Source organism: Haliotis cracherodii, unplaced genomic scaffold (assembly GCF_022045235.1).
Source record: "Haliotis cracherodii isolate W230 unplaced genomic scaffold, xgHalCrac1.p SCAF_2, whole genome shotgun sequence".
Taxonomy (NCBI): domain Eukaryota; kingdom Metazoa; phylum Mollusca; class Gastropoda; order Lepetellida; family Haliotidae; genus Haliotis; species Haliotis cracherodii.
Window position 1 is genome coordinate 36,404,177 of NW_027266275.1, and position 19,750 is coordinate 36,423,926.

General features: G+C 40.2%; 1 protein-coding gene across 3 annotated transcripts in view; it reads right to left on the reverse strand.

Annotated features, from left to right (window-relative positions):
* Nucleotides 1–19,750, reverse strand: part of LOC139468050 (receptor-type guanylate cyclase Gyc76C-like) — a 149,204-nt gene that overhangs the window by 78,672 nt on the left and 50,782 nt on the right. For all 3 annotated transcript variants that reach the window (XM_071249747.1, XM_071249744.1, XM_071249746.1), the window contains exon 3: nucleotides 8,223–8,526. In XM_071249747.1, coding sequence (XP_071105848.1) covers nucleotides 8,223–8,526 — 304 coding nt within the window. The remainder of the gene's footprint in view (nucleotides 1–8,222; nucleotides 8,527–19,750) is intronic.

The following is a 19,750-nucleotide window of genomic DNA, read 5'->3' on the forward strand; positions in this document are numbered from 1 at the left end:
ATAATGAATTAATCAAGTAATCAGGCCTCGTACCACGAAGGGATCTTAGGGGCCAAGTGATCGTAATTCGCCTACTTTAGACTTACGATCGCTGATGCGCTGAGACCGCTTTCTGGAACGGGGCCAAGGACAATCTATCTCTGGATAAAAAACCCCAAATATGATGCAGAGGAGTTTTTGCAATCTGATCACAGCCTGAGTAAAAAATTCAATAATTCATTTGGAGTATAATGAGGGTAAATTACCCAAGAGAACATATGCGTTTAGCTTCATTACAACAATAACCCGCATTTCCAATTATGAGGTTTGCGTGTACAGAACATTTGAATTGACGTAAATAGTTATAAATGTGATTTACTAACATAAACGTTGTTGCATATCCACAAATACGTCGAAATAGTAGAAAATGGTCATATTTCCCATTGCTTTGAAGTTTTGCATCACATCTTTCATCACCTTCGTTTCCATAAAGATGTTTGTACACATTCTGACTGGCAAATGATAACACGTGTAGACAGCTTTATGTGCACTAACGTCTTCAATGATTCGATAGCCTTTAACAATGTAAGAACTTCCGCCGAACATGTCTATCCCGGGCTAAATGATTATACCAACACCTGCTTAATCGATTCTAGAAATAACCTTAAACGATGACACTAGACAGACAGGAACCCAATATATAGCCATTAACTCATCCTCATTTCCATAACAGAACATACGTAAATACGCTCTATGTCATTATCGAATTCAGCCGCTTTCATTCAGAAATCTACTTGCTATATAAAACAACCAACAAGGATCTCCGTGTGCAAGATACACCTGCAAAAAAGAAAAGCACTGCTTTCCATATATTCCAATATAAAATAGCCATTAAAAATGTACTGTTTTTTTCTCTGAAGAAGACATTTTGTTTCCAAACTGACATACTCATATTGAACTACAAAAAAACCAAACCATATTATCTAATGACATGCTTTGTTACTGCTCCATCCCTATTTGACCATCGTTTCAGTTACATCCTCCGCTTCTTTGCATCGCTGATATGAAGCAGTGACCACTGAGTGAGTGAGTTTGGTTTTACGACACTTTAAGCAATATTCCAGCAATATCACAGCGGGGGACACTATAAATGGGCTTCACACATTGTCCCCTTTCCGGGAATCAAACCCAGGTCATCGGCGAGACGAGCGAACGCTTTGTCCACTAGGCCTTCCACAACCCTCAGTTCTTGTGACAGTCTGGAGAAACATTCATATACTTGTATGACCTTTTCAGAAGGTAGGCGTCACCCTATTATCTTTAAAACAATACATCGAACATTGGGATATATAAAAAAGAAGCAATGGCGCATATTTTTTTCAGGTTTATAAATGATTGAAAATTCCAAGCAACAGAAAAAAAGGACTTTAATTAATTTCCTTTTCTAATTCTGTATTTGGAATGTGATTTCAATGTGAATGCATTGATTGTAAATGGAAAGGGAGATGCAGGGATATAACAGATACTCAAGACGCAGTCGCATGATTAATTAAATGACTCGCATGTAAGATTGGGGATACTCATGACAACCCCTCGCCCCCTTTTTGATCCCATTCCCGCGTCTTTATGACAGTAAACAAAAATAATTAATCGACACTTCGACCTATTGTATAAATTGAGTGACGTGCAGTGTCTAATTTCCAGGATGAATTGGTTCTGTGAAATCTGGATCGAATAGGCAGTCGTGTGGTTTTCGTCGATGTTTTGCCTTTTGCGCGCAGAGGGTCTGTTTAGGCGAAGCTGATTGTTCTGTGGTGTTGACGTTTTGAATGTAATCACATGGCCGCATAATATAAGAGCAAGCGGGTGACTCTGTTGTATTGGGCGTTGCCTCCACTATATGTTTAAGGCTGAATCTTCTCTCTCTATCATTATAGTCACTTTCATTCTCGCTGCCTCCACAAATAGTGAAACCCTAAGAGGATTTCAATAATCGTCAGCATTGGCAAATTATGAACTGCTTCAATCTATCGTTAGCTCCATAGTTTGCATGTTGACTGTGATAGCAGTGGCAGATCAGATTCACGTGAGAGAAAATGAGAAACTAAACTGTGTACAATATTGATAACCTTTTACAAAATGACAACCGATATGTACGCTTACAGAGTCGAACAAGGACATATGCATAAGCAACTTCAAACGATAATTGGAAATTGATTATTTTCATTCAGAACTTATGGTGGCCCAGTCGTCGAAAGCTCAGCAGTTCGTGGTAAAAATTGGTAAACTTCTACGACCCGCATCATGATATTCCTTCCCCATCAAGCTGATCTACATTAGCGACATTTGACCCACCTCACTAACTATCCATGTTCGACAGTTTACCAATGCCATAAGGAGTCATTCAGGCACCCAACACCCAGGCGCATGTCTCCTGTAATTAAAACAACCAATGAGCCCCACGATCAGAAGTGAGGTGAGGTGAAATGGGGTTTAACGTCGCGTCCAAGATTATTGCACTTATATAGCGACGTGCATGCACGTGTGTGTGTGTATGTGTGTGTGTGTGGCTGCTTGTACTAGTCCGGGCTGATGCCGATTTATAGTGCTAGATCACTGAGATACCATGCCGCAGTTTAACATGAATACCCAACTCAGACACAGTATACTGACTCCGAGCCGACCAGTCCTTGTTTTAGCCCCTTAATGCCGAGCGCCAGACAGGGTAACAACAATTCACGATCAGTAGTAGTTGGTTGTTGTCTTTCTGTATAATAAAAGCGACATAACCATTTCATTATCCAAAAGAAAGTCGACCGTACGATTCCGACTTTACCATAAAACATGTGTTTATAAATCACTATCAAGTAGTGATGATACCAGTAGTTCGCGAAAAGGTGAGCGTATTCTGCCCCACCACTGCCACCCGTCACAAACACATGCGTTGGCATGTCAGTTGTTCACCTGATAAAACTCGGGAACATATGATACAAGTCAAAATAGGGAATTGCATCGGACATCATTTTTGACACTGATGCGTCAAATTGGAAAATGTCTTCCAGATGTCTACCATAACACTTTTTGAAAGCTTCACCGAGGTCTTGAACGTTGTAATCTTGATCAAACAACTTCTGAGCAAAGGTCGTGTGACGCTCTTTGAAATCTTGGTTGAAGGAGCATGCTCGATTGTCTCTGAAAAGTTGTGAAATGTAAGCGCCAAAGGCTGGAGCTGCTGGAATATTGCTCGACATGAAGGGAAAGTTCACTATGACTGAGCATGGATGTACAGCTTCCTAACGTGATTATAGCGTTGTCTGCTGTAGAACCAAACCGACAATGATACAAGGCTGTCACAGTGTATCGATGGTCGTGAAACAGGAAAAGGCCACGAGTATCAAGTTTTTTTACCTTAGTTCCAATGTGCATGGACTGACATATTCCAAAAGAACTTTTCTAAAACTTTGTGTTGCACTAATACATGACTCATATTGATCAGAAACGCATTCCCAAAACACGTATCGATGAAAAAGAATTCATTGAAAAGTACATTCAGGACCCATCAACAAAGGAGTTGTCATGCATGTTTCATGACTTCATGTTCTTGCAACTTCTAAATGCCTATCACAGTTTTGAAATAGACTCGGTGCAAGAAATCATAAAGATTTGCGAGACATTCTATTTAAGCAGAGTTTGAATGCTGAGAGTGACATAGTCGTGGACTTGCGGTCACCAGTAATCACGTGGTCATAGTGTCGTCATTGCTGCCGGTGGGGACAGAGAGCCTCATGGGTCAAGGATTTTTCTTTTCTTTAAGTTTTTTCGTGTGGGACAGTGGAGTACAAAAATGAAATATTAAATGTCTTGACATAATTAAATGGTTTTCTGAGGTTGCAAAAAAACCCAAACAAATCCTTTGAGTTTTTGAGAATCCACATGGGAATTAACTCCACTTGTCTCACTGTCTGCGAGTATAAAGAAAACAATATATCTCTCCTTGTACGGATTTTTAGGGATGTTTGGAATCCAGTACAAAAGTGGAATGGATACATCTTCAGGTTTTGAGTCAAACCAAAGTTGATATTACTGATGCGTTTGGGCAAATGCCTTCCTTAGTTTACATACTGGCCTTATATGTGGCATTCATTGATGTGTCACTAATACCAAGTAAGTTGACCAAACAACGATATAGTGATACTTACATATAATGATTATGTTATTTCAGGCCGTGTCAGTGGGGACAACTACAAACTTTTCATGTAGGGCAGCTATTCTCTGGATGACAGCTTGACCCGGACAGATGGATTGATTCCAATTTTGTTTTCTCTTTTTCAGTTTGTGCATTCTACCAATGACAACATCACTCACAGACTTAACCCTGCAAGACATTCAACAGGTTCATCTACTGACCCACCTTTTGGCGTAAGTTACGACAGCATCCATAATTATGTTTTGTGATCCCAGTTGGAAGCAGGGTGTTCACTATATATTGGGCCATATTTGAATTACCACAAGTAGCAGAAGTTACACTCTCAGCTGCAACATTTGGCAACACGTTCCTATAATTGAACAACTTGGATCAGATGGTGTTCGTATAGGAATTGACACTGTTGGAGGTGTCAAGAATTTGAAATATTGTAGGACCTTTAGGGAACTGAAGTTTGTCTGAAATTGTTACTCAAGCTTAAAGCATCCATTCACTTGTTTACAAATTTCCAATTCAGGAACATGAGGTCTTTTTCTGATTTAGTGGTGTCCGTTTCTGGTTTTGCCAAACGTTTCAAAGCAATATCAAGAACTACTCTCTAGTCAAGACTGTGGCCTCTTACTGTTTGCAGACCCATCCATCAGCAAAAGTTGCTAGCGTCGTTTGAATGCTTTCAGCGACACAGGGTATTGTCTTGCTCTTTTTTTGAGCAGTTACAATGGTTCCTGAAAGGAGGGCAGCAGACCTTCCATATCAATGGCATCATTTGGCCTTTGTCTTTTCTTGTGACCATGACTGCGGTGCCATCTTTGGGATGGCGGAAACAATATACTTTCCCATCAACCTGACGTTGCCAGTTCTTTGATTCTTATTGTTTTTGTATTATATCCACTTGACATTGCTGTACACAATCATCGAATTCATTGATTTTCTCTGACAATCCTACAGGGGCGGTCAGGTAGCCTAGTGGTTAAAGCGTTCGCTCGTCACGCCAAAGACCCGGGTTCCATTCCCGATATGAGTACAATATGTGAAGCCCATTTCTGGTGTCCCCCGCCGTGATATTGCTGGAATATTGCTAAAAGCGACGTAAAACCATGCTCACTCACTCATTCACCCACTCACTCTGACAATCCTATAAGGTCGACTGCATTTGAGGCTATTAGATGGATGGCATATTTTCTTTAATATCGTAACTTCCATGTAAAATATGGAGCTATGTTCAAAATAGAAACGTTGGTAGACACAATCTAAAACATTTCTGTTGATGCCAGATCTATCCTGGTTGACTCGCGTCGATAATATCTGTTGTGTTTCTCCACCTAAAAGTCGACAAAAGTCGTGCGAACGTTGCCAGCCCCGGTCACGTGACAGAGTGCGTGTCATCATACCCCGATGACGTGGGTTATTCTACATGGTTTCGACCACTGATTCACTGTCTAGACTGGATTATTGTCTCTCTGGTGAAATTTGAGACAAGGAAGTCAGTGCGAAACGACGGTCTAAAGAACATAAATGAATTACTACTATCAACATTATGCCATTAACCGACGGATATGGACAAGTACCAGAAATACAAGCAACCTGCCCCTGGCAACGGACTTGTCAATAGGAATTGGCTTCTTATAAATATTCATAGAGATCCTCAAAACCATATAAGCAGCTTTCATCTCGACAATCAGCTATATACCTTATTTTAAGATCAAACTGAAGCGAATGAACTTGAATATTGGAACTCTTTGATGCATTGATTAGCGTTAGCTTTCTCGGAGTCATACACATCATTTCATTTCATCATATCATTTCAAACAATCCGACGTAGTGGTAAGGCTTCATTATTCTAGAGACATCAAATACACACTCTCATTAAAAATTCCACCTTGGTAAACGTCTACAACAGACAAAGAAGGTTACTTTGCCTACAGTTACAATCCAGTCATTAATTCAAAGTAAATGATAAATGCAAAGTGACCATTTATATATCGAACAAACAGGACAACGATGATACCATTTCATTTAATATCTCATTTATTCTTAACGCACAGCTGATTGAGATAAATGTCGTTCTTAGAACGTTATACGTGACTTGTCAATAGAGCTTTGACCCATATATTTTGGGAATGTAACTAAGACACAGCAATCATAGAATGTCTGGAAACTGCCTATTTTTGAAAAAGCTAATGTAAATGCAAATGGGAGGGACGTAGCATTTTCTACAGGCTCATTCATAAAAATAGAACGAAGGAAAATCAAAGACATTTGAATCGAATTAAGGCCTTTCTCATTGAGAGTGGTCCTGCCCAAGTGCTATTTGATATATGATGTAATTATGTTCAAAAAACATAATGCGTGTCGTTATTGAGTTTAAAGCCATATTAAAATGTAGATTGGAGCGATTTCTGGAAACTTAAAGGAAACGTACAAGCATAAACAACGTTTACATGTTTGTAAACCAAGAAAAAATAGAAGCAGCTTTACTGCCAAAAGAGAAAATGTAAACATGATTTCACCTTAAAATGCAGATTTATTTATAGATTGTCATGGGAACCTATTTAGAACAACTCGTTGATTATACAAACTGTGTTAAACTGATATTAAGGTTGGTCAAGGTCATGCCTGCCCTGTGTTCTTAAAACTATTATGTCCCTTCAGAATGCTCCGAGTCGTTCAAGAAACATAATTGATAGGAAAAATAACATTTCCAATCTGTCAGAGTACAAAATCATCTTCATGCCATTAAACCAAATACAGCTGGAAGGAGATGTGAACGGCGACGAAGGTCAATCAGTACCAACGATGGTCAAGAACTCCATTGTACATTTTTGGTACAGAAAAGACATGTTAGGCTTGGTCAATATGACATTAATATCAGATGAGATACTTATGACATGGCATGGCGCATTGCAAGTAAGGATTCGAACTCGATGTTCTGCAGGACGAGCAGGCGTTTTAACCTATCTCCTAGAACGCTGACCACACATATGCTTGCATCGTCACACATGAGGTCAACAAATACGACATTAAAGAAAGGTGAATTCATAATTATACTTTAATATTATATACATCTGAAATATACGTTAGCCCACTAGTGCCATATATATTTTTCTTGCACGACTTAGATACTAATCTGAAAATCAAGATACTAATATAGTATGTTGAACATGACACCGTGTCGAAAATTAAGATAATAAATACTTTAATATTGTTATTGCATAGTGTCTTGAATTTTCAACATAGCACCTTGAAATTCAGCATATAGTAGCAGGAAGTTTCAACAACAGCAGGAATGGCCGTAATGGGACAAAGGCTAAGCGCCACCTATCTTCCTATGTGACTTTTGTAAATATTGACTTAAGACACTGACCATGCACCCCCTGACAATGATACCACCGTGACCCGAGGATATGTTCACATTCTTTCAGAGAGTCGCCAGCACTGGGTCACATTATATACTCCAAAAAACATAGGAAGTACTTGAAAGGGCTGTGAATTAACAATTGCCATAAAACGGGTACAGTCATGTCATTAGTCACTCGATTTCGGTTTGTGTATTTCATGTTGAGTATGTCACTTGAAGAACAAATACATTTACTATCAGACAATTAAATTTATACAGGATGCGGTCTTAAAAATATCTATTTCATATGGGAATAACCAGTATGCGATGCCAACTTTTCCCGGTCTATATGTTAACATCAATGAATATATAATCGGAAACAATACTGTCAGTTAACTCCGGATGAGTCGAATTCGCTAATGACGAAATACAGCTAGTCCCGCACGTCGTGCAGTTACAAATAGTGTTAAGAATGTTAACAGGAATTTCGGATACAGCGAACGCATTTTTAAGTCGACTTTTAATGGAAATCAAACGCAACCCTACCTCTTATCAAGACAACTAAGAAGACAGTTCATCTCTTCGAATGGTCCCCATTACAATTACAATTGTTTAAGAATAATGGATTTCGAATACAACGAACCTAGAAGCTTGGAGTTCGATACATCCGGAGTCGACCATAAATAAGTGTGATACTCCTACCTCTAGTTCCGATATAGGTTTCATCTACGATGCCAGGGAATGGATTTCCTGTAATGACTGGGATGTGAGGTTCTTTATACTTCATCCGCTTGTTGATGGTGATGTTGTGACGCTTCGACAATTCCGACAGTTTGTTAGCAATTGTCTGATCCTGGTGTGACGATCCTACGACGAGCGTGTAGCGGTGCCATTTAAAATGCAGCAGGAGAGAGATAATAGATTTCGTCACTTGAGTCGCGGGAGGAAATGTCCTGGCGAATGTCGGATAAAGTTTCTTGTCGGATACCTCGTAATCTGAGCATTTCTGGAAAAGATAAATATAACATCATTAGCTGGACATTTCCGGTTTCACGCCGTATTTAGTAATATTCCAGCACTTTTTCGTGTGTGTGTGTGTGGGGGGGGGGGGGACAAATGGGAATCATATTGTACTCATGAGGGAATCGAACTCGAACCTTTGGCTCGACATGCGAACGCTTTAACCACTAAATACTGGACCGTTAAGGGATATTCAAAACAATACGAAACTGTATACCTTCTTACATATTTATTTCCTGAAAATAATGTACTCCTATTAGCAAGAGGTTTCAACACGTAATATTGGAATGCAGTGGGTTGTGGCTACAGCATCAGCAATACACACCTGTTGATTTACTGAAAATTGGATTATGAAAACACCGTTCTTTCTACAATTATTCATATATTTTGACTGAAATGTGGTTTCAAAATTAATTGTCCTCTTTTGAACATTTTCTTTTGTGACAAAATGTGAACCTCACTATTGAAGTATTGAAGTTTTCGATTCAAATTCATGGTCCATTCGGTACAAAACGACCAAAGCGCTACGACCGTCGTAACTGCTATAAGTTAATGTCAAGTTAACGAGGCCTGGAACAGACCTGGCTCTTGTTTAAATATACGCGTCGCGTTCGCGCTACGATCGCGCTACGATCGCGCTACTCGTAAATAAGCTCGCGAATTGTCCGCTTCCTCGACGATTCCATTGAAACTGTAGTATACTACTGGTCTATTCCCCAAAACATCATCTGCCCTCAAAACACAATACGTCTCTCTTAAGTCGATGAAAACAAAGTTGTAACCCAGCCATCTTTTATATCAAGTGTTGAAAATATCCTGCATACAAAGACAAATTGAAAGGAGTCAATTGCAAAAGTTTAACGCAGCATTGAACATTATTTTCACCTTTATCAAGGCGTGCCAGCATGCTTAAAGGGAACTATATTATACTTTCTGGTGCCCATTTCCAGTCTACGTCTAGACGTTGTAATTGAACCATTTTCTCGGTGCAATTAGGGTAATAGTGTAATGATCAACAGCATGCAATTTAAGACAGCAGACAAAACAAAGTGGTGTTGGAAAGACTTGAATCAAACAGGACAGTGTAGATCATAATCGGGACCCTTCTGGAATTCCAACCCCCGATCAGCCGATGTTAACAGCTAAGGAGCACGAATTGTTGTTTCCTGCGTGTCCCTGAATAGAAAAGACATTTGTGGATGTCCAGCGATCTAAGAAGTGCCAATCATAATTGCCCACGTTATCAACTGTACAATGGGAGAGCTCCACAGTACCCTCTGTATTGCCAAACGTACCTGTAAGAAAATCAATCAGAATGATGGAGTGAAACTAATATTTTCAATTAAAACTAATTAATATAGATCAGACAAAATATTCCTTTGGTATTTTAAAACCAAGTCATTAACGTTTCTGTCTTATAGTTTTAATCAGATTGAAGTCGTACAAGGGCTGTCAGGTTTTACACGTCTCGAGCTTTTTAATTTTATAAATGAAGTTTTCAAAGTAACTGTATTTGCTTGTTGATGACATGAAAGAGTCGGTTGTAGAGAACAATGTCACTTTGAGCACAGTCGAAAGAGATCAAAGCCTTATAAAGTCGTGCATGATTTCGTTGCATCGTTGACGACTACGTCTAAAATGAAGTTTCAAGGACCTCAACAGAAGACTCTTGTGATTGAAGCCGGGGGATGTACAGCAGTTAACGGATGGGGACATTTTGAGCAGGACATGAACTATTATTGCTTTGGCAGTGACACACGAGTCTGTCGGCGGACCGGACAAAACGTCAGTTCCATCAAAGGGAACTGTGTTAATACCAGCATTGGGGGACTACACCAGAGCCATATTGTCAAACTATGTTTAATTGCCGTACGGACTGTGTCACTTTGGCATAATCTTTCCTGTGTTCTGAGACGACGGATCTGTCTTGATGGTGTGTTTGTGATGATGGACGGTACTTTGTCAGCTTCTATCGCCATATGCTAGTGATAGGGCTTGAGGTCCACGCAGACAGCTTTCAGACATCTATTTCTCGAGAGAGATGTGGCTTAATTGTGTTAGATGTCATCTTTTATAGCCAATCTGCATCAGCGTCCTGGGTCTTTAACTGCTCGTGTAAGATGTTATATATCCTTACCTAATTGTAGGGTGGCGTTATGTTTAAATACCCTAATATTCCTTTAGAAACAATTTGGTAAAACGTGAGGAAAGAATAAGTCAATGTATATATTTTATATAGATTAAGGAATACGCTTTAAACAGTGTTGTGTCATGGTGTGGCAACTTAGGGTTAGAGGAAGGTTCACAGTGAGGCAGGCAGTGTACGTGATAAGATGGTGACAGACCAAAGTTTATTATCGTGGAAATTTTGAAATTCGAATCCACGACCGATCCTGGAACGGTTAGGGGACGCACCTCTGCATAACATGGCCATGCTTGTCCCTTGATGGGGTATTAATATCTTAGTTATTTCTGTAATATTATTAATATATACAATATTAATTATGTTACATGAAGACGTATAAACCATTTCCCGCTTGAAAGCGTCAGTGTGTGATTTTGCATCAAAATGTAAACATGAAATGTAGATGCGATTAATTTAATGAGACTGTCCAAGACATTGTCAGAAGATGCTCAGCTTTGGCACAAACCTAGTATCTTAAGCGACATGTTGGAGTGGCTCGATCCTTTTATTACCGCCTTCGCCATGCTTGTGGTTTTGACACAGAGGTCCAACCATGATACGACCCAGCGTATACAGAGGGCGTCATGGAAATGATGAATACAAAATCCTTTGGAATAGGCCCGTATACAGCCTCAGACCTATCCAGGCCAACAAACCTGATCTTGTCTTTTTTCACAAATCCAATGAAATTATGCCTTAGGTTTGCTACCTCCCAATCTGTTGAATGACACTGGGAGAGTACCCGGGTTTGATGCCAGAAATACAGCCCTTCTGACAACCTGGGTAATGAAGAAGGCTGCAGTGTTGGGGAGTCTTCACATTCTCCGAAAAGTTCAGGGTGGGTTCGACTCGGCAGCGCGTGAAGTGTGAAGTATGGGAGTGTGTGAAGACCAAGAGCATAAGCAGATATGGCTAAAAATGGGTTAAAAATTAGATGAGCAAGTTTAGATCATTGCATGGATCATCCATCCAAAGTTTCGCCATCATAAACCGTGCTGTTTCAGAGGAGATGTATAAAATGAAACAGAAATACGTTGGAGTTGAGATTAAGTGGGGTTTGACGTCGATTTTAAGATTATTGCACTATTATAGTGACGTGCATGCACGTGTGTGTGGCTCCTTGTACTAGTCCGGACTAATGTCGGTTTTTTAGTGCTGGCCCCCTGAGATACCGTGCTGCAGTTACACATATCCCACTCAACACAATATACTGAATCCAAGCCGACAAGAACTTGTTTTAGCCCCTCAATGCCGAACACAAGGCAAGTTCACAAGTACCATATTTTAACGTATTTTGGTATGACGCGATCGGGGATCGAACCATCGAACTTCCGCTCCTCAGACGGTCTATCCAATACATCAAGAATGTGGTCACTGAGGTGAATGGTTTAGAAAGTTAAAAGCTATTTTAAATGTTTGTTGGCAGTTGTGGTTGATAAAAGCTTTTTGTGTCATGGTTTGTTACAGAGTATTAAACCAATACATGGCAATTGAATATTTGCTGTTAAAACAGGACTGTCACAGCAATTTATCACAGACAACACAGAGGACTAAGATCACCAATATTTCTACACAGACCTTTGTAAAGACCACACGTGTTTAAAATGAATCAGATATTGCCATTTCATAAATAATACGTTCATTGGTAAGGTTCGTACAAAATATAATCATGATCAGCTAAGCGACAGTTGCTATGGTGACGAAGATTCTAACATAAAGTGTGAGTGTTTTCTGCGGAGTAACAGAAACTTTATACAACCATGGTACTTTATTCATCTCCCAATCAAAACGTGACTTTTTTTACAGAATTGTTGAAAGACCAAAAATATTAAAAATATTCCTTCTGTTTGTTGTTTAAACAAAATCATAAAAATTCGTTGGTGTCAAACAATAAAATGTTTACTTCTACATGTGCCCAATTGTCATACGAACTTTCAAATTTGCAACGTTTTGACATTTCTTAACTTTGAAAAGAAAACAAATGCATGCAATTTCAAAGATAATTCAGGACGAAATTATGTTGACATTTTTTATATATTTCATTTGAAAAAAAGGTTCTTGGCGTCGTCGTTTTACCGCAAAGTCTGAAGACGTTCTTGCACCGTTCTGATAGTGTTTCACTTGACCGATGTATCAATACATCATGGTAGTATGTTCAAATCAAGACATTGACAAATGAAAGCGTCAGCATATATCTTCAATCATTGGCATGTTGAAAACTGTTCTCGTTGTCATGGCGAAACCTGTTCTATTCTGCAACAACTTAACTCCAACAATGCTTGTTGAAATAAGCACAACGTTTGTGGGCGTTCTATTTCGCCAATTACCTTCGTTTCCGGTCTTGCCGATGAAACCGTATGAGTGAGATCGATACGAAACAACGTTATAGGGTATTTATAACCCGCACTCGAAATATGAGAGATCAGGATTCAAACAAGGACGAAATCCTAATACTGTAATACGACTTGTTTTTCTCTTTCTAACGCTTCTCGGTCAACTACTTTAACAACCAGTAAAAGCAGTCATGTGGAATATGGCATCGTTTAGGAGATGGGTGTCTTTATTAGCAGTTTTAGGAAGGCACTTCACTCCAGTGGGAGGAGAGGAGGTTTCTACAGTTTGTGTTTAGCACAAGTGACACTGCACTTTACGAGCAGGTCGTTTATCATTGACTTGTTATTATTCGTTATAACGTTGGCATGCGTCTGAGGTAGACACGCCAGGATGTTCGTAACGATCAACGTTTAGCATTTGATGAACAGTTATCTCAAGAAGTGGCGTGTGCTTAAGAGCCATGTGAAGATATCGGTTTCTGTGGGTTACTGGTTTTCATTGTATCCTCTGTTTGGGGTTATTGGAACAGTTGCTTTTCCTGACGCGATGTAAACATTTTGAAGTATAAGATTGTAAATTGAGGAGTTGTGATAATACACGCTTAGAAGAATGGTGATAAAAGGATCGGAGGATAAATGTGTTAATACGCTCAGAGAGATTAAAAACATACCCTCAGGAAAATGGTGTTGAACAGAAAGGTCTGAAAACACGATCAGGAAAATGGTGTTATAACACTAGAAAGATGTACAAACACACTTTGGAAACTTACGTTGTTGAAACTGGTGTTGAAACACGCCCAATAATAAAACACTCTGTGCAGAGACATGTAAAATTACACAATGGAAAATCGTGTGAAACATGATGAACAGAATGGTGTTGAAATAAGGTGATAAGATGGTGTTAAACACGCTGAACAGAATGGTGTTTAAAGGTGCAGAACCTACAAAAGACACAAGAATATGCTTTTAAATACTCCGAGCATAAACCACATTAAGCAAAAAAGCGTTAAACACGTTGAGGAAATTGTTGTTAAACACGCTGAACAGAATGGTGTTAAAAGTTGCAAAACAACAACAATTGAGGTAAAAGGTTTTAATTTAAACACACCGAGTAGAATGGTGTTAAACCACTTTCCGGTAATTGCAGGTAAAATATGGATCAAAATGGTGTCAACATACATGTAGGTTGAGGAAAAAGATGTTAACATGATTAACTGAATGATGTCTTACGTTGACGGAAATGACGTTTAACACGTGTGACTTCGATCTGCATAACAGGCTAAAGAAATACAACGATTTTATATGCTGTTTTTATATTGCATAATTCACAGCTCTGTGAGCCAATCAGTTACATTTTGAAGAGGTGTTTTGAAGTATTACATCTGCCAAAAAACGACATTAAAATCGATCAGATACGAACTTGAATTCGGATGGGTGACTGTGTTCAGCATTTTGGCTCCTGAGAGTTTCTAAGTCTTCGTGTTCACCAAGAAGTGAATGGGTCCCCGGTAGGTGATGGGATGGTGATGTGACTGTTAACCTTCAAGTGCCTCACAGGTAGCTTTGGTTTTATACTCCACAGGGAGCTGAGAATGAATAATTGAGTGCACACTGATTCATTGCCCGGGGGGTATGACAATGCAGCGCTTCAAGCATACATTGCAAAGAGAGTTATACACTTTTAAAGCAGGCTCTATTTTTTAAGCTGAATTCTCAGAGAGTATTCATAAGACGGTCAATCCACTTGATGACAAAATCAAAATTACAATGTGGTGCAGTGATCCTGAGACGTTTATCCCATATCCATTGAGTGAGTGAGTTGGATTTAACGCCGCTTTGAAAGTATTCCAGACGAGGTATATCACGATGTGTCAGCTTAATGTGGGAGAAAATGCCGGTGTAATGCAAGATTCAGACATTTACAAATATGGTGAAACACACGAGCACGGGTATGGTGCTGAAACCGAGAAACAATCGGGGCGAACCGGGATTCGAACTCACGATGACATGTTTCTGGCGTGCCCAAGGGAGCAACTCTGCACAGAGAATTGCTGCGCCTTATACTGGCTACCTAGCCATAACTGGTTATTGTATACTGCGGTATCAATACGACGATGTAAAGAGAATGTAAATTCTTGTGTCTTATGCATTTTATTCCAGGCAGAATACGTGCTTGGGGTTTAATGTCGTTTCAACAGTATGTCAGAAACACGACGGGCCAGATGACTGCAAGTCAAAGGGGACCCAAGTCGTAGACGTGTAGCGCTTGGGTGAAATGAGTGAGTGAGTGAGTTTTAACGCCGCTTTTAACAGTATTCCAGTTATATCACGGCGTGTCAGCTTAATGTGGCAGGAAAGCCCGAAGATATGCAGGTCTCAGACGTTTACCACTTCGGTGAAACCCACGAGTACGGTGCTGACAAACCTAGAAACATAATCAGGGCGAACCGGGATTCGAACCCACTGTCATAGGTTTCCCAAGGGACGCAACTCTGCACAGCAAATCGCGTCGCCTTAGACGACTGGGCCACCCGTGCCCCCTTTGGTGAAATGACCGAGTGCGGGCATGGTGCCGACGGACCATGTTTTTATTGGGGAGGTTCTGGATTCCAACCTGCGACAAGTGTATCCTGGCAACGTCGAGGGCCCAACTCTGCACAGAGAGTCCCGACGCCTTATACCGCTAGACAAGTCAAAGTAACGATAGTGAGTGAGCGAGTATGGTTTTACACCATTTCTTTTAGCAATAGTCCAGCAATATCACAGCGTGGGACACCAGAAATGGGATTCACACATGCACCCATGACTGGAATCGTAACTGCGGCTTCGGCGTGACGAGCGAACGGTTTAACCAAAGAGCTACACCACCGCCCAAAACCTATGATAAGACGAAGAGCTCAAACAATTTTGTTTGTTTGTTTGTTTGTTTGTTTGTTTGGTATTAACGCCGCAATATTCAAGCTATAAGACAGTGGTCTGTACATAATCGAGTCTGGACCACACAACCCAGTGATTGACAACATGAGCATCGATCTACCGTCAGCGAGCCTGACCACCCGATCCCGTAAGTCGCCTCTTACGACAAGCATAGTCGCATCTTACAGCAAACATGGGATGCAGAAGACCTATTCTAACCCGGATTTTCAAGGGGCTGCTTTAATACAGGCTGAGGACGAAAACGGGTACATGTTTGCTTATGTCATTTATTTATCTTCCTTATCAAGCATTTATTTTTGCCTTAATTTGTTTAGGTCCAGGTGCTTCTGACACTACATCCTTATCATGGCGCGAGTCATTCCAACCTATTGTGGCGTTGTCATTTTCAGACATGCATCATCCCAGCAAAAGCTGTCTCAACCAGAATAGGAAGCGGATGTTTTTGTGACAAACCAATCAAAGTGCCAGGTTCACACTGTATAGTAGTACATCATAACAAGAAATAACGGTTATATGGCACAGTGTTTAAATGCTGAAAAAACATGCATTCAGGAACTTGAAGGATATTTTACTCACGAGTGTTTCCGACCAAGCAATAACAAATACAAAAAAAACACCAAAAACGTTTGAAACTTCAGTTGACCATGTTCTCTCGAGCATCTACAGTCAGGACATACAGACCCTTTCGAAAAGACATGTCATCACTGATTATGATTTTCATCACTATGTTGCCATGGAGATAGTCCAGGATGGTTTATATCTGGTGGTGTGAATTTAGCATGACCAAACAACAACAAAATGATATTACACAGTTGTCAGATGTTGAAGACCATGGTCTGGAACAAACAGTTGCAATTGTTACAAGGCCAAGTAATAACAGTTATATATCACACAACTGTACATGCAACATTCATGGGTAGGATTATATATCACGGCCGTCAAACGCTTAAGAGAGTAGGTTGTGATGCTAATGCTGTTATAAGCCGGATTCAAGTTTTTATCACGGCGTGACAGCTTAATGTGAGAGGAAAGATGTGCAAGTCTTACACGTGACCACTTCGGTGAAACCTGTAAGTACGAGCATGGGTATGTTGCTGACGAACCTAGAAACATCATACGTTCCTTGTACTCCTTGCCCCTTACATCAGTAAGCATGTTTTCAAACCAAACAACGACAATTACATCTTCATCTTCAAATGCTTAGACCCTGCTCAGTGGAAGGCAAGTCCTATTCAGTTCAGTCTGATTACTCCACCGACCAATGAGAGACATAGCACAGCGGTAATTGGGACACATTGATCGGTGCATGACGCCAAGATGAGAAAATCACATGTATTCTAAACTGAAAAAGCTATTCTGGTAAATTTCCTTTAGTGATACTGGCACCGTGTGACCCAGAAATTGTTTCAGAAATAAAAATCCTTGACGTCCCTGGTCTTTAAACTGTATATCGCATATGTTTGTTGTTTAAAGCGACACGTGGCAATATTCCAGCCATAGTAGGGCGGCCTGAAATAATCGTGTTCGGGCCAGACAAGCTAGTGATGTTATAAGATACGATCGACGCCGTCGGGGTAACATGAAACGCTATCAACTAGATTATGCTGACCAACCGATACATAAATTCGCCTCATACGACAAGCATATATTGCTTGGGACATATTCTAATCCGGAAACCCCAATGGGTATTTGCCTTTAGACAGACAGATTGCACAAGTAGAATCCCAGAAGAAGATCGCGGCCCGAATGCTCTCTACCCTGGCAGACTTAGGGCTAGTTGTGTAACAACATCATCATGCATAATGCATATCGGCTGTGCGTGCGAGGAAGACAAAAGCATTAACCTAGCGGGGTAGAGAGCGGTACAATCGCGTGGCAGTTCTGTCACGGACGACATATCTGTCTGGTAGCAATGGGCATTAGTTGGATATTCATAGGAGGCAAACGATGTACAACATCTTGCCGTGGAGAAACATATTACTATTGGCAGGTCAGCTGGCCGCGGCCATGAATACAAAGTAAGTCCGGTGTTGTTAAACGAGAAGGCCATATCCATCTCATAGAATAATAAGTCTCATCAAAAAGTGAATTTCCAAGGTTCATCAAGTGCAAATACTTTTCATGAATTCACATACTTTTTAATGCAAATTGTGTGCATGGCGGGTGCAACTGGTAGGACAGGACATACCTACACGTTTCGCGAACACGTGGTGTCATCACTGGTTTTCAGTGATCCATTCATAATTTTCACCGCTATTTTGCCCTTTACTCGCAGTTGAATCTGTTTCGTCGAATAATTAAGGATGGTTATTCTCAGGGGTTGACATTTCATATTTACTGCAAAAAGGAGGTTTAGGTATTTTCTGTTTCGAAAATTAAAAATCGTACGATATTAATCTAATTGTTATATGCGACGCAGCACATCATTTTATATATATATTGACAGAGATATTGAGAAATTTTACATCTTTAACAAATAAACATGTATAGCTCGTGAGGAACCAGGATACCATGAATCTCCCAATAAGTGCCGATATTAACATAAATCACTGAACATATATATTCTGAAATAAGATGAGTTTTTTCGATTCAAAATATTGAGTTGTTTGTATGTCTTTAGGCAGGAACAAAAAACTCTAAAGGTATGTCATTGTTTCATTATTTGATGAACGTGTTTCTCCATGAAGAAACACCCTGCAGATGTAGTTATAGGAAATAGCGCGATTAGGACATAGGACGTTAACAAAATATTAAATTTAAAAACATAAAAAAATAAAATAGCAACACTTTGTGTTTGTCTGTTTTTTGTTTAACGCTGCACTCAGCAATATTCCACTTACATGACGGCAATCTGAAAATAATCGAGTCTGGATTAGACAATCCACTGATTGATGTCATGAGCATCGATCCACGCATTTGGGATACGATGACGTGTATCAACCAAGTCAGTGAACCTGACCACCCTATCCTGTTTGTCGCCTCTTACGACAAGCGGGACGGTCGGGTAGCCTAGTGGTTAAAGCGTTAGGTCGTCACGCCGAAGACCCGGTTTCGATATTGCTGGAATATTGCTAAAAGCGGCGTAAAACCTCACTCACTAACTCACTCACGACAAGCACAGTCTACTCTTACGGAAAGCACAGTCTACTCTTACGGAAAGCATGGGTTGCTGAAGACATTCTCACCCGGATCTTCACGGAGTGCAACAGTTTGTGATTTGATTTGGTGACCGCGGGCGTAAGTGGGAGATTATGGTTTTACGCCGTTTTTAGCAATGTTACAGCAATATCACAGCTGGGGACACCAGGAATGGACTTCATACATTGTACCCATGGCCGGAATCGATCCCAAGCACTCATCGTGACGAGCGAACGCTTTGACCACTTGAAAGACCAGCTGGTAGCGTTAAAGGCTTTGTCAGCTTTTGACGGCGATGCTATAGGAAATATAACCACAACACCATTTCCGTGGAAACATTTGCCTACTGTAACACGATATATAGCCATAGTGTCAATCTAATGAAATGTGTTTACGTCGAGGGACTCGCACAGTACACCAACGCGTGTGTCACATCTGGTGCTATAGTGCATTGATGAAAATAGTTCGGAAATTAAGATGTACATAGATTGTATTCACAAGTTATAAACAGTCAATACGGGGGATATAAATAGATATTGGAAGACGCATACGTGAGACTGCATCCAACGATTATGTTGACACAGATGAACTTTTGACCCACATAGGGATAATCTATG